General features: G+C 35.0%; 1 protein-coding gene across 6 annotated transcripts in view; it reads right to left on the reverse strand.

Annotated features, from left to right (window-relative positions):
• Window positions 1-8,623: 8,623 nt before the first annotated feature.
• The window catches only part of RMND1 (required for meiotic nuclear division 1 homolog), a 34,779-nt gene continuing 27,699 nt past the window's right edge, over window positions 8,624-15,703 (reverse strand). For all 6 annotated transcript variants that reach the window (XM_074187830.1, XM_074187829.1, XM_074187826.1 and 3 more), the window contains 2 exons: window positions 10,618-10,734; window positions 8,624-8,818 (listed from right to left, as the gene is read on the reverse strand). In XM_074187830.1, coding sequence (XP_074043931.1) covers window positions 8,786-8,818; window positions 10,618-10,734 — 150 coding nt within the window. In that variant the 3' untranslated portion in view covers window positions 8,624-8,785. The remainder of the gene's footprint in view (window positions 8,819-10,617; window positions 10,735-15,703) is intronic.

A 15,703-nucleotide genomic window follows, 5' to 3' on the forward strand; every position in this document is an offset into this window, starting at 1 on the left:
TTGACATGCTAAGAATGCATTTCAGGTGTTGACTCTTTCAAAAATCCTTTTCCAATTTTTCCAATATTCTCTTCCTTGAAATTTCTTCGTGTTTACTTATTTCTATAATAAGAATATCATTTACATAGAGCTTTAAGGTTTGCAGAAGCACTTTATAAAACCTTTCATTTTATCTTCACAAACCTGGGAGGGAGGTGCTCTTATTCCTACTTCATAGATAAGGAGAAGGAAGGAAATAGAAATAAATGGAAGTTCATGATTTGCTCTAGATAACGCAGCTAAAAAAATGTTTGAGTTCACATTTTGAATTCGGGTCTTCCTGACTCATAAGTCATCTTCTTCCCATAATGATATCACAAGCTTCTTGAGGACTGAGTGCTTAGGGTTTTGTCTTTTGGGGGGGGTGGATGGAGATGCCATGCATTTTGTTTTACACATGATGGACAGTTAATAATCATTGACTTCAACCCTGGTGACTTTCAGTCATTTGCCTCTGTGCTGGGTCCATTACAAATGAACGCTAGCTGATTTCAACCAGGCAGCTACTGTTGCCATGCAATTGTTTTATTTTATGTTCAGTTGAATTTCTATCACATTAACCTTAAATTGTTCAGACTTTTTGGTATCTTAATAAACTCATTTATTTTTCTGAGAATTATGATGAATAACAAAGTTCTGTAGTAGGGGTGGTGTGTGTGTGTGTGTGTATCATTTTATTTGATCATCACAAACCTGAAGTAAATGATATTATCTCCATTTTATCGAGGGAAATTGAAGCTGAGAAGTGAAGTGACTTCTTGTGGGTTACAAAGCTAAGGAAGCATTTGAGGCATAATTTGAACTTAGGTCTATCTGATTCTTAGCTCTACCATTTTGAAGCTTTATCATTCAAGATCATCCTTTTTTTCCTGACTGTTCTTTAGTCTTAGAAGGTGTTATGTCCTGCCTGCCTTCTGCTCGTTCTTTCACTCATTTCTTCCCGTTCACTGCAATTGTTCATTCCTTCTCTATTAAAAGTTCTTCACCAGCTTCATTGGTAACTTTCACAGTGTGGAAGTTTTCTACTCCTGCAATTTAGTTAACTGTGTAACCTTGGGCAATCACTTTACCTTGATATTTTTTTTAACTTTTGTAAGGCAGTGGGGTTAAGTGACTTGTCCAAGGTCACACAACTAGTTAATAAGTGTCTGAGGTCACATTTGAACTCAGGCCCTCCTGACTCCTGGGCTGATGCTCTATCCACTGTGCCATCTAGCTGCTCCCACTTTACCTTGTTAAGCCCTGAGATGACTACTTAGTGACTCCCAAGTCCTTTGAACCTATGTATTTGCTCAGGTTTTCCATTTCTTTCATACAAACGGAAAGTTTTCCCTTTTGTTCCTGAAGGTTATTCTATTTCCCCTTTACTGCTCAAGTTCACTTTTAATATTTGGTCCCTCAACTATGTCAACCTTCCATACCCTAGACCTTTAGGCTTTGTACCTTGACTTTTGTACCCTGTCTCCAAATGTTTTCTTCCCAGGCACAGTTAATTAATATCCATCTCCAGTAGTTTCAGGTTACAGACTTCTGCATTATTTCACATTGGTAATACTGCTTTCTTTTGGTCTCCCAACTTTCTGAGTTTTTTTTCCTTTTTCCTTTTTTCCTCCTGTAAATTTCCTAGGGATAGGGATCTGTCCTCAGCTTTCTTCTATGTCTTCTGTTTGGGCAAGCTAATACATTCTGTGACTTTAATGTAAATGACATAATATGCCTTTTAAGTCCCAGCCTTCCCACTGGACTTTAGGACCACATTTCCAACCAGCTGCTGGACATCTGTTAACATCTGTTAACATACTGTTAACATCTCAGTATGCATGAAATTGAATTCATCACTGCCTTCTTAAACCTATCTCTTCTTTTTTTTTAATCTTATTATGTAATTTTGCCATCTCCTATACCTTATTTTTCTTCTCCAAGGACATGATTTCTCTCCCATCACACCCAATCTAGATCAATGTATACCATGGAAACAATGCAAAGACTTACTGCCTTCTTGTGGGGGGTGGAGGGGTGGGGCAAGGAAGCAAGAACGGGGGGGGGGGGGGATTGCAAAACTCAAAATAAAGAAAATCTTTCTTAAAAAAAAAGAAGAGGCAATTTGTGGCCCATCCACGAAGAGCCTTACCATCTCTGCATGCTGGTGGAGATGAGGTTTCCAGGACAGGATGTCCAAGGTCCAGCCCACAAAGTCGTCCCAGGTTTGGTTGAGCTTTCCAAAGAGTCTCTCCCTCTCTGCCTCCAACAGGGTCTTTGAGTCCACCACCCTCAGGGCCTCCAGATCACCCAGTTTGGACAAGGGGCAAAAGCAGATGCCATAGACCATAGGACCCAGAATGGACCCCCCCTCGCAGGGCTTGTTGATGCCCAGGCAGAAGTCTTCTGTGCGGCAAGTTCAGGCAGCAGCTGCCAGTGTTGTCCCGCTCAAAATCCTTCAGATTCATGCTGCAAGTAAACCAGGCTCCAGACTCGGAATGAGAGATCGGCAAAGGCGCGAGTCTCAAAACTATCTCCTCTGACTTTATTTCTGTTGGTGTCATCATTTTCCCAGTCTTAAAACTGCTGAGTAATTTTTTTCTTTTCTGTTGGTTACACTCAGAACCTATCAGTTGTCCCTTTGAAGTCTTTTATCAGTCTTCGGCTTTCCACTTGTCTTTTCTCATCAGAACTATGGAAACAACCTTTTAACTACTTTATCTGCCTCCACCTAATTTTTAAAAAATGTTAAATAACAAATATTTTTAAAATTAATTATCTCCCCCTCCCCATTTAATTAAAAAAATCCTTCAAAAAACAAATATCACAGTAAGTATCGAGGTATTTTATCTTGCTAGACCAAACAGTCTGACAAGATAAAATTCCTGCATTAACCCACGTCAGAAATATATTTTTCCATTTTAAGATCATCACCTCTGTCTGTGTTAATGGTCATTATTTGGGTTTGTAGGGTTTTTTTTTTTATTGTGTTGGTCAGTTTGAAAGCCTTCCAAAGTTGTTTTTCAGTATGATATTAATATTTTATAGATTGTTCTAGTTCTACTTAATTTACTTTGAATTAGTTCATTTGGGGTTTTTTTTCAGTTATCTCTGACATTGTTCATTTCCTAATTATGGTACATTAATTTGTTTAGCCATTCTTCAGTAGAAGACAGCCCTTTAATTTATATTTATTGGCTCCCATGAAAATAGTTGCCTCCCATTTTCTCTCTGTATATGAGGATATCATATGCAGTTTGATTACTTCCTAGTTATAATTCCAAATTGTCCCACATCTCTAACATTTGTCATCTTTGCCATTCTTATTGAGTATGAGGTAGAATCTAAGTGTTCTTATAATTTGCATTTTATACTTGTTGATTTATTTTTTCACGATTGACATTTATTTTTTCCTTTGAAAACTGAATGTTTGCAAATCCTTATTTTGTAAAATCAAAATTGTGTGATCCCATGTTTTCCCATAAACTATTTCTTTATCTATAAACATCAAAAGTAATTTCTTTGATTTTCTAATTTATGGTCACTTTATATGTCATGTATATTTATTTTTGTACCTTATGTATCTAATCTGCTTCACTGATCTTTATTTTTTTCCCCCAATTTCATGTAAAAAAAAATTAACATTTTTAAAAAAAGTTTTGAATTACAAATTCCTCTCTTTCCTCCTCTATCCCTTCTCTGAAACAGTAAACAATTTGGTATAGGTTATGCAGGTGCAATCATGCAAAACCTATTTCCAAATTAGTCTTTACAGTGAAAGGAGACCAAAAAAACTCCATAAAAAATAAAGTGAAAAATATGCTTCAATCTGCATCATACACCATCAGTTTTTTCTGTGGAGGTGGATAACATTTTTCATTCTGAGTCCTTTGGAATTGTTTTGGCACTTATCTTTTCTTAATTCCTAATTGCAGGAATCTGACCATGTTGCTCCTTCAAACTGAAAACTTAGAAAGGCCTCCCCTTAGACTACTAGTCAATACTCTTTATAAGCTGGTTTACTGACTTTTATAATACTCTGTGCGTTCTGTTGCTTGTAGTTTTCTTTGCCTAGGAGGAATTTTTTTTATCCTCCTTTCTCCCAAAGTCTCTAGCTCAGTGACTGACATTTTTCAAGGTCCAGTTTAGGTATCATTTTCATTACCAGACAACTACAGAGTGTTCCCTCCTTTCCTTAAATATATCATGCCACCCCATTGTGTATTAAATAATATAGTTATTGTATTCTTGTTATTCTGCCCTCTTTAAGGGCAATTGTAACAAGTTTTTATCCACACATGAGAAGAATACTTACTGTGGGTACAGAGAAAGCTACTCTAAAGCAATAGAGAAATTAGTTGATGAGGTTTATTAACTATACCATTATCAGTTGTTAAGACATATTTCCTTATAATGTTTTTCTAAACTGACTCTAGTAAAAGTATAGTTTTATATGCCTGTGAGAAGTCTTTTTAGAATAAATTAGTAAGATGAATTTTCTCTCTGAAGCTTTGGAAATTTCCATAGACTTTTAAGTCTACCTTGCTTTGAAAATATACTGCCCTTCAGTTAACAATTAGAAGAATAATTATTTTAAATGTTGACATAAACAGTGTACATTTAAATTTCCAGGAGATAGGGAGCCATTTATTTTTATACCATGCCTAGCTAGCTTAGTGCAAATTTTGAAATATTAAAACTTCTCTAATCCATTCCTTATTTTAATCATGTCTATAATTTTAGATTATAATCTATTTTCCCTTAGTAATAATTTTTTAAGCCCAGTTAAAGAATGACAATTTTAATTATCCATCGTATATTTTTAATGACATGACATCTTTTAGAAAAGGGGACTAGTATGTATATATATTTATCTAGATGGACTTTTATAAATCTCAACAGTGTGCGAAACATTTATCAAGTCTACAGAAGGTATGCTTCTTTATGAATTCCCAGGTCTCTTTCAATAATTTCTATTAGTTTACAGGTTGGAAACAATTGTTCTAAAATATATTCAATTCCTATTAGCTTTTTTTTATTGAAATTTTATTTTTCCAATTCCATGCATGGTGTGGCAGTTTTTTAATATTCATCCATTTGCAGATTTATGAGTTATATACATTTTTCTATCACTCTATTTCCTCCCCCCCCTCCTTAGGGTGGCCAGTAGTCTGGTAAAAACATAATGAGTCATTTTATGTAAGAGGAATTATAATTAAGGGGAAAGAAAGAAAACCATGATAGGAAGGAAAAACAAGTTTTAAAAAAGTGAACGCCCTATTAACTTTTCAAGTTCTGAGAAAATCTTGGATATACTGACTTGAATTGTAGATCTGAGGGATAGTAGATATAATTGTCATCTAAATTCTTAAATTAAAGGTCACATAAATTAAAGGTCACATTTCTGGATCTCAAATAAATAAGACATAAAGAAGAATATTTTTCTTGCTGATAGTTTTATGGTTCAAGCTGGAGTACTTTTTTTTGGATTTATTTTGAATTGTACCATTTTCCCCCTAATCTCACTCCCCTCCCCCCACAGAAGGCAGTCTGTTAGTCTTTACATTGTTTCCATGGTATACATTGATCTAAGTTGAATGTGATGAGAGAGAAATTATATCCTTAAGGGGGGAAAAAAATAAAGTATAAGAGATAGCAAAATTACATAATATAACAGTTTTTGTTTTTAAAGGTAATAGTCTTTGGTCTTTGTTCAAACTCCACAATTCTTTCTTTGGATACAGATAGTGTTCTTCATTGCAGACAGCCCAAAATTGTGCCTGATTGTTGCACTGATGGAATGAGCAAGTCCATTAAGGTTGCTCATCACTCCCATGTTGCTGTTAGGGTGTACAATGTTCTTCTAGTTCTGCTCATATTGTTTAGCATAAGTTCATGCAAATCGTTTTAGGGTTCCCAGAATTCCCATCCCTCCTGGTTTCTAATAGAACAAGTGTTCAATAACGTACATATACCACAATTTGTTCAGCCATTCCTCAATTGGACATTCACTCAATTTCCAATTCTTTGCCACCACAAACAGGGCTGCTATGAATATTTCTACACAAGTGATGTTTTTAACCCTTTTTCATGATCTCTTCAGGGTATAGACTTAGTAGTGGTATTGCTAGATCAAAAGGTAGGCACATTTTTATTGTCCTTTGGCCGTAATTCCAAATTGCTCTCCAGAAAGGTTGGACGAGTTCACACCTCCACCAACAATGTATCAGTGTCCCAGATTTCTCACATCCCTGCCTACATTGATCACTGTCCTTTCTGGTCATATTAGCCAGTCTGAGAGGTGTTAAGTGGTACCTCAAGAGATCAAGCTGGAGTACTTTTTAACAAGAAAGGAAAAAATGCAAATATCATGAATTTTAGTCTTACCTATAGAGTTGTAATTTGTATCTTCAAAAGATATACTGTATTTCCCCATGTATAAGATGAACCATCTTCAAAAAAATTGGGGTCTAAAAACTAGGAGCATCTTACACAGTGGTTGTAGATTTTTACTTGCATTTCCCACTTTTTCATGAAAGTTTGCTGTCTTTGCACTCATTGTTTCGCATTTGTTACCAGCATATTGTTACATTTTGCCATGTTCTGCCCAACAATGGCTCAGAAAAGATTTTTGTCCAGTGTTGAATTCAAGTTTAAAGTGTTCCAGTTTGCAAAAGTGAATGGAAATCTTGCTGCTAAATGTCAGTGTGCTCCTACAACTGAGAAAACAATCTGAGACTGGCTATGGGAAGAAGAAACCTGACTGAAAACACCATGGCAAATGAAGGTCATGAGAGGCAAGTCAGCAAAATAGTCAGAGGTGAATTGAGGAGCAAAGGGCAATTGGAATTCCTGTGTCCACAAAGATGGTTCAGCATGAGGCAAGATTTGCTGATGAAAAAGAAGTTACTGGGGCAGCTAGGTGGCGTAGTGGATAAAGCACCAGCCCTGGAGTTAGGAGTACCTTGGTTCAAATCCGGTCTCAGACACTTAATAATTACCTAGCTGTATGGCCTTGGGCAAGCCACTTAACCCCATTTGCCTTGCAAAAAAAAACCTAAAAAGAAAAAGAAGTTACTGATTTCCAAGGACGGGTGCTTCAGGTTCATGAAACAGAATGGACTGAGCATGCGTCCACATACCAGACTTGCCCCAGGGAGTGCTTGTGATCAACCCCAGACCAGAGCACAGGCAGGAGAGGAATCAGAGCCTCTCTTAAGGCAATGTTTCATCATTAAACGCAGATGAGGACAAACTAATGGATGGGAGTTGTATGAATTTTTTGATGAATTAAATTTGAGTTCAGTAATGGTAATACATTTTTTTCAAATTTTTGGCCCCCACATTAAGGTGTGTCTTATACATGGGGAAAATACAGTAATCTATTTGGGAGGGTTGAAGCAAGAAAATTCTAAGGGTCAGACTAGGGTACTTATAATTTTCCATCTCATTTGAGTGAATTTTCAAAATATGACTCAAGAAAATTAATATAAACAAAATAACCAAGGAGAATGGAACACATAATACTCCAAGTAGAAAAGTGAATGAAAATAACTGAACAAACCAAAGAATATACAAGGATTTAAAAAACATTACTTGAAAAATTGTTATGCATTAAAGAATTTAAAAGTTGTTAAATTTTAAAATACATTTGAAAATTTTTATTCTATTCAGTCATCTCAGATCACAGCAGTGAATTCATTAGGTGCCACCTGTGTATTCAGTATTGTTTAGATCTTTGGGGTATGGAAATAACATAAATGCCCCATTTTTATTTGATACTTTGTCGTTTCCTTTTTCCAACTCTTTGGGACCCATTTGAGGTTTTCTTGGCAAAGATACTGGAAAGGTTTGCCCTTTCCTTCTCATTTATTTTACAAATGAGGAAACTGAGGCAAAAAGGGTGAAGTGATTTGACCAGATCATATAGCTGAGACCGAATTTTAACTCATGAAGATGAGTTTTCCTGACTCTAGACCTGGCACTCTTAACCACTGAGCCACCTAGCTGTTATATACCAAAAGTGATTGTGAGAAAAAGTTAAATGATTTTCAAGAATATTAATTTTGGTGACAGAAAAATCTGGAAAATTATTTATTTTTATACATGTAAATATCTTTAAGTAGTACTAAACTTATCCTTCCAAATTGCCAATATCAAATAGCCATGAAACAATGAAAATCACTGAAAAAAATTTTTAAGTTTGTGTGTGTGTGTGTGTGTGTGTGTATGTATGTATATATATATATATATATATATATGTACAATATCCCTGAAGTCTGTCTATCCTTGACAGCCATAAAGAAAAAAGGTCTGCTTAGGAGTAGACTTAACTTAAATAAGATATTTAGAAAGCTTAGAAAGTGCTTACTTGTAATAGAAATTATTCTGAAAAAATTGAGAATAATAGAAATGGATATGGTAAAAGAATTCATTGAAAAGGGTATGTTAAATACACTTAAGGTCTATGGATATGTGAAGAATTCAAGACAAAAATGATCACACAAGACAGTATTTTTATTATATCTTGCATGTAGGCATACCCAACACCCAGATTACTTAGTTATTTTTAAAAATTAAAGAACCATGGGCAGTGGGAGAGATGTAACTTTAGCAGTCATAATTTTTATTTGACTAGAAAAATATTTACAAAGAATAGAACCAAGAACCAAAAGATCAGTCAAAAGGAATATTTGCTTGTTATTTACACATCTGTCACTGATATTTTCCCACTATTTTTATGTCAGTTTTTCAGTAATTCACATAATTAAAACAAGAGTCTGCCAAGTTCAAACATTACCTGTTGAAATAATAAAGAAAATGATTACAAACTTAAAATTCTATTGATTTTAAAGATTACAAAGCATTTCAAAACTGAAAAGATATTTTAAAAGGCTCTGATAGATTGAATTCACCTTGACAAGCTCCAATACAAGGCTCCTGTTGTATACAGGTGGATTTTGAGTTGGGAAGCACAGGTATTTTCTGCTTGTTTTACTATATCAAATACGCACTCTTCCCTAATTTTTTAAATTTAAATTTAAATTTTAAATTTCACTAATGATTTAAAACATTGAAAATGTTTTAAGTACTAAATGGCACCTTATGGCTTGAAACCATTATTGTACTCTATACAATCAAACAGTTAAATCAACACTTTTCTACATTAAAACACCCTTAGAATTTTGCTTTTGTAAGATTCCTGAATGAAATTTAAGAGAAGAAAGATACTAGCATAAATGTCCATAATAGACAAAAAATGAAATGGATGAAAACTCCATTACTTTGTTTTAAGTAAGTGCTTCAGATGGATGATGGTTAAACCAGAATGACTTGCATCTGAGTAAATATCAACAATGTTAACTTGCATGCAAACTAATTATAACTGCTATTGATTAAATATTTAAAGAAAAAGAAGTAAACCTGTGAGATATAAATCAAAAACCATTAAGTGCTTATCACATTCCAAGGGTTCTTTTAAGCATTAGAAATAAGGATAAAAAAAGTTCCTAATGTGGCAGATAGCATGTAAATAACTGCTCCTGTTCTACCCAGATTAGATGGAAGGCAATCTCAGAAGGGAAGACACTAGTAGCTGAAAAAGAAGGGAAGACCTACAGAAAAAGCCATTTAACCTGAGAGAAAAATTAAGATGCTAAGAGGCAAGGAAGGAAAACAATCCAGATATGGGAAAGAACTGATACAAAAGACATGGAGATGGGTGTATGAAGAACAGTAAACAGGACACATGGCAGGATTATAGAGTGCAAGGGAGAAAATAAAACTAAAAATACCGGAAAGGTAGGTAATGGCTAGGTCCTGATGAGCTTTAAATGCCAAATAGGAGTTTTTATTTGATCCTGGAAGTAACAAAGTGTTTTTAGACTTTTTCCCCCCAAGGCAATGGGGGTTAAGTGACTTGCCCAAGGACACACAGCTAGGTAATTATTAAGTGTCTAAAGTCAGGCCGGTGCTCTATCCACTGCTCCACTTGGCCACCCCTGAAAGTGTTTTTGAATAAGCAGTGGGAGGATATGTCAGAATTAAGCTTTAGGAAAATCGGTTTGAAAGTTAGAAGAGATTGGAACATTTCAGCAGCTCAGGTAGGAAGTGATGAAGTCTTGTCTAGAATTGTGGTTCAGTAGTAGAAGAGGACATATATATGACCTATTGTAAGGGAGTAAGATCTGACAACGTGGGGAAAGAGTGGTGAATGAAGGGTGACACTGAGGTGATGAGCCTGGGTTATTGGGAAAGTGGTAGTGTCTACCAGACTAAAAGGGAAGTTAGAAAGCAAGATGGTTTTTTGGGGGGAGGTGTGAATGAAATTAACCAGTTTTAGTTTAAGGTACCTATCACTTAAACTATTCAAGATGTCTCAAAAGTAACTTCATACAGACTGAAGACAAAAAAGGGTCCCAGAAGTTTGCTTTTTTTTTTTAAAGGCAGTTTTTGTGGGGACAATATGGATAGCATTTGAAAAAAATGTTTGACCTATAATCTATCAGTGAAGAAGAGTACCCAATATAAGTCAAATTGCAGATCCTCCAGATTAAAGAAAAATGATAAAAATGGTTGTCATCAAAATTTCTTGTTTACCTCTATGGTGATAAGTATAACAATCATCCATTCTAGGCGGAGTGCTCGCTTTTCATTTAAGTGATTTCGCATCAGGTCTGTTAGTTCCATGCAGTGTTGAAGTTTCTCATTCATCACCTGTGAAAATAAAAAAAAAATTTTAAAAATCACCAAGAAATTATATCTAAAGCTCAGATTTGAAAAAAAAAGAAACAGGGTCACATAATTGAAAGAGCTTATCTTTTTGAAATTACTTTCAGGGGAGGCTAGGTGGCACAGTGGATAGAGCACTGGCCCTGGAATCAGGAGTACCTGAGTTCAAAATCAGACTTCAAGACACTTTCTAATTACCTAGCTGTGTGGTCTTGGGCAAGCCACTTAACCCCATTGCCTTGCAAAAACAAAACAAAGCAAAAAAAAAAAATACTTTCAAAGGTCTAAAGATTTGGTTTAGGTGTTTAAACTGATTTTATTAGTATGAAGAATTCCCAAATTAATAATAAAAAATCTCTCTGTACCATGCAGGTCAATACTTTAAAAGCAACTTAAAATTTTCTATGGGAGGGTAAGTAAGGACATCTCCATATCCACTATACCTTGCTGACAGTAGTCTTCATTATAACAATTCATATGCATACAGTTCTTTATTAAGCATTTTCAAATATTTTTATTATTATTTTTTTAGGTTTTTTCCAAGGCAAATGGGGTTATAAGTGGCTTGCCCAAGGCCACACATAGGTCATTATTAAGTGCCTGAGACTGGATTTGAACCCAGGTACTCCTGACTCCAGGGATAGTGCTTTATCCACTGCACCACCTAGCCGCCCCTCAAATACTTTTCAAAGAAGATGTTGTAATTCTTATTTTACAGAGGAGAAAACGGCCTCAGTCCTTCTGACTTTAAATGCTGTTTTAACTGAAAATTTGAACTGCTATAAATTAAACACTAGATGGCACTAACATTGTAATTTAGGAACTCTTGCAAAAATGGTGGCTTCCAAGAATGAAGCAGGATTTGTGATTTCATTTAAAAAGAATAAACATTACATATTCAAGTACTCTAGGACGGAGCATGTTTAAATTGTCACTTGTATTGTGCAAAATGCTGTATTTAACTATAAAATGCAATAACAGTTTTTCTTCCACTTTAATTCTTTCAAATTAATGGGTATATCCCTTTATTAATCCTGTCAAGGTGTGCAAAAAAAGGACAACCATTTAAAACAGACAAACTCAAATAATACTATTATGACATAGAAAACTCATACTTTGCAGCATTTTGGGGGGGGCTACAGTACTGTAATGTATAATTAGACATGAATTTATACATTTATTTCCCACCTTTACTGCCATTACTTCTTTTAGGCTGAAACAATGCCTAGAAGTACCACTTTAGGACTGTAGCACAGGAAGAGAAGAAAAAGTGAACAAAAAGAAGTGAAGAAAAACAAGAGTGATCACTATGTTATGGTTCCAATATAAAGCCTCAGGTTCTACATGAAATACCTATAAATATGTATTTATTTGTATTTTATAAATTGCCTATTATACACATATAAACTGTGTGTATATATATATGTATACACACATATATGAACACAAATGGATATGGCCAACATGGAAATTTCTATTGACTGCATATTTTATATGTTTATAATAGGGGGGTTTTCCTCTCTAGGGAAAAACAAAGGTGGAAATAAATTTTGCTGATTGAAGAACTATTTTTAAAAAGTCAAATTAGAATTAAGGAATAGGCAGGTGCATATATATATAGAACAATCTTTTAAATATTAGAAAAATAAATTCTGCAAGTAGGAAGATGAGATTGGGGGATGCTGGGTGACAAAACATGAAACAATTGTTTCATGTAGATTCCATATGATACTAGATGAAATAAGTTCCATCAAAAAATATAAAGTAAAAATTCATAATAATCTGAACATTATGTCTAAGACAGGCCTTATTTTTCCTAGTTGAATTATCCTCTATGTCCCTGAGCCTCACTTGCTATTTATTTCCTTCTAGTTCACTTTTTTCCTTGTTTTGAAAAAAAATCACCTTAAGTTTACTACTAATTTTAAAGAAGAAATGGCTATCTCTTGTGGCTTACATTTCACATGAATCCCCCTATCTTGCATTCCTTCCATCCTTTTTAGTTGTCCTTCCAAATTCCAAACACAGAATGGAGTAAACACTTAGCAGAATTAATTAGCAAATTTGTTATTTGTAAAAGATGGTTTAAGTGAATCTTGAGTATCTGTCTTAAATAAAAAAAAGGTAGATTTAGAAGAACCCTAGATATTCCTAGAGCTTATATTTCCCAGGATTATTGCAAGAATAAAATGAGATATTTGTAAAATTCTTTTCAAACCTTAAAAAGTGCTATATAAATACTAGCTATTAAATTGTTACTTTTATTTTTTTAATATATATACAGCTTGATCAACCTAAATAACTTCTTGTGACAAGACAAACAGGTTTTCCCTATTTAAAGAGACAAATACTTATAGAGTGTATAATTCTTTAAAGTGGTTTTGCAAATAAAATGAACGTTTCAGACTGAATGCTTTTTCCACTGATGTTTTCTAAGGTTTTGTCTTCTGTTCTCTTTTCTACTCTCTGAACTCACAATAATCATATCACATTGAGCATTTTAACATCAGATAATTCACAAGTTTAGTTTTACAGATGTTGGATATCTTCCAAGTTTCAGTCTTCCATCAATAATGACCTGCTGGATATATTCCATTTGGTACTCAACCACCTTAAGTTCATCTAGAAAATATAGTTTCCTTATATCATGAAAGTGTTTTCAAGGAAATGGAGGTGATACAAGTATAGTATAGTGAATTCCAAGAGTATAACTAGACAAGATAATAGGAAGTCATCCTCCACCTGGCTTCTCTATGCCTTAAAGTTAAAGGCAGTCTACCCATTCTTAGTTCCCAGGGCTTGAAACATTGATGTTACTGTTGTGTCCTTCCTTTCAGCCATTTCCCACTTCTTAAGTTAACTTATGAATTCTAATTTATCCTTTGAATCCTCTCCAGAATCTGACCCTCTCTTTTGCTAATTTGCTAATCTCCTCCCATCTGCCTAACAATTCGTGCAGTACAGGAATGCAAGATTTGCAGGTTGAGTCATAAAGCAAGATGGTACATTGGGTAGATCCCTGGCCTGGAACCATATGAAGGCTTGAGTTTGAATCCAGCCTCTGATGCTTGGCAGTTGTTACTCTGGGCAAGGTACTTAATCTGTATTTGTCATGGAATGAATAGTTCTACCTCAGGATTGTGGTGATGAAAAAAATGAGGTATTTGTGCTTTGTAAAACTTAAAACAGGGGTGGCTAGGTAGCGCAGTGGTTAGAGCACTGGCCCTGGAGTTAGGAGGACCTGAGTTCAAATGTGACCTCAGACAATAATCACCTAACTATGTGGACTTGGACAAGCCACTTAACCCCAATGCCTTGCAAAAAACCTAAAAAAAAGTTGGGACTTGATGGAAGCCAAGAAGGTCAGCAGGCAGAGATATATACAGAGAAAATTTCAGATGGGAAGAACCAGAGAAAGTATTTGGAGTGGAGTGATGGGACAGTCACATGGCTGGGCACTGGATCAAAACATACATGATGAACAGTAGGGTGTAAGATTTATGGAGGAGGCTAGATTATGAAGGCTGATGAAGGCCAAAGGAATTTAATTTCACTCTTGGAGGTGACAGGAAACCACTGGGATTACAGCAGGGGTGAGGGTGATATAGCTGGATCTATACTTTAGGAAAATCATTGTAGTGGCTAAATGGAGGACAAATTGGAGTAAAGAGAAATTTATGTTGCAGGCATGCTCACCAGTAAGCTACTGCAGTACTATAGGCATGAGGAGATGAAGGCCTGCACCAGTGTGCTGGTAGCATCAGAGTGGGGGGGGGGGGTTGAATACTAGAGATGCTGCAAAGATCAAATGGACAGACAGACCTTGACTACAAATTGAATACAAGGATGAGAAATAGTGAGGAATTAAGGATGACACTCAAATTGCAAACTCAAGGGATTAGGGATGCTGTTGCCTTCTATGGTAATAGAGAAAATGGGCAGGAAGTGGTAAGTGGTATGAATTTGACTGATTTTTAGAAGAGTTGAAGTTGTCCACTGGTTGTCCAATTTAAGATGTCTGAAAGGCATTTTGGAGATGTGAGACTGGAAGTCAGTAGGGAAATTAGAGTGGGACAGGTAGATTTGAAAATCAACAGCACAGAGAAAGTAATTAAATCCATTGGAATTAATGAGATCAACTAGAGAAATAGAGTCAGAAGAAGGAAGAGGACAGTATCCTGTGGCACACCTATGTTTAGAGGGCATGAGCGAGATGAGGATTGGGCAAAGGAGATTGAGGAGATGCCAGATATGTAATAGAAGAACCAGGAAAAATTGGTATTCTGAAAACCTAGAGAGAAGATTGTGTAAAGGAAAAGAAGGTGATCAATACTGAAACATAAAGGGTTAAGATGAAAGTTGAGAGTAGGAAAAAAGGTACCTGTTATTGTCCATAACATGGAATTTTCCCTAAATAGTATTCTGTTTTTAACAGTCATATTACTGCTCTACTTTACTGGTGCGTATAAGTCAAAGTTAATATTATAACTAGTAGGAAAGATTACACAGAAGTCAGAAAAAATTTTTTTAGATTAAACCTGTGATTTTACCAATGTTAAAAACTTCTGATAAGAAAATTTCCTCTACCAATGCTAAATCATAACTTTTCTGCAGCTTATAGTTTTTTTTTTTAAGTTTTCAACAATCTTTTTTGTAAGGTTTCGAGTTTTGGAATTTTCTCCCTTCCTGCTCTGACAGAAAGCAATCTAATTATAGATTTTATTGTATAACTATGTTAAACATACTAATCATGCAACTTATAGTCTTAAAAGAACTGCTTGAAGCAAATGAGGTCAAATAGCCGGAATATAAGGTTTTCTGATTTCTGAGACCATCTCTATCCATTATATCATGCTGCTTTTAAGAAATGACAATGACTAGCTAAATGAAATTCTCTCCCTTTTCATACTGTTAAAAATAATTACTTAAAAAGTTGCTTCTATTTTTTTTTCTG

This window comes from Macrotis lagotis, chromosome 5 (assembly GCF_037893015.1).
Source record: "Macrotis lagotis isolate mMagLag1 chromosome 5, bilby.v1.9.chrom.fasta, whole genome shotgun sequence".
In the NCBI taxonomy this organism is placed as follows: Eukaryota; Metazoa; Chordata; class Mammalia; order Peramelemorphia; family Peramelidae; genus Macrotis; species Macrotis lagotis.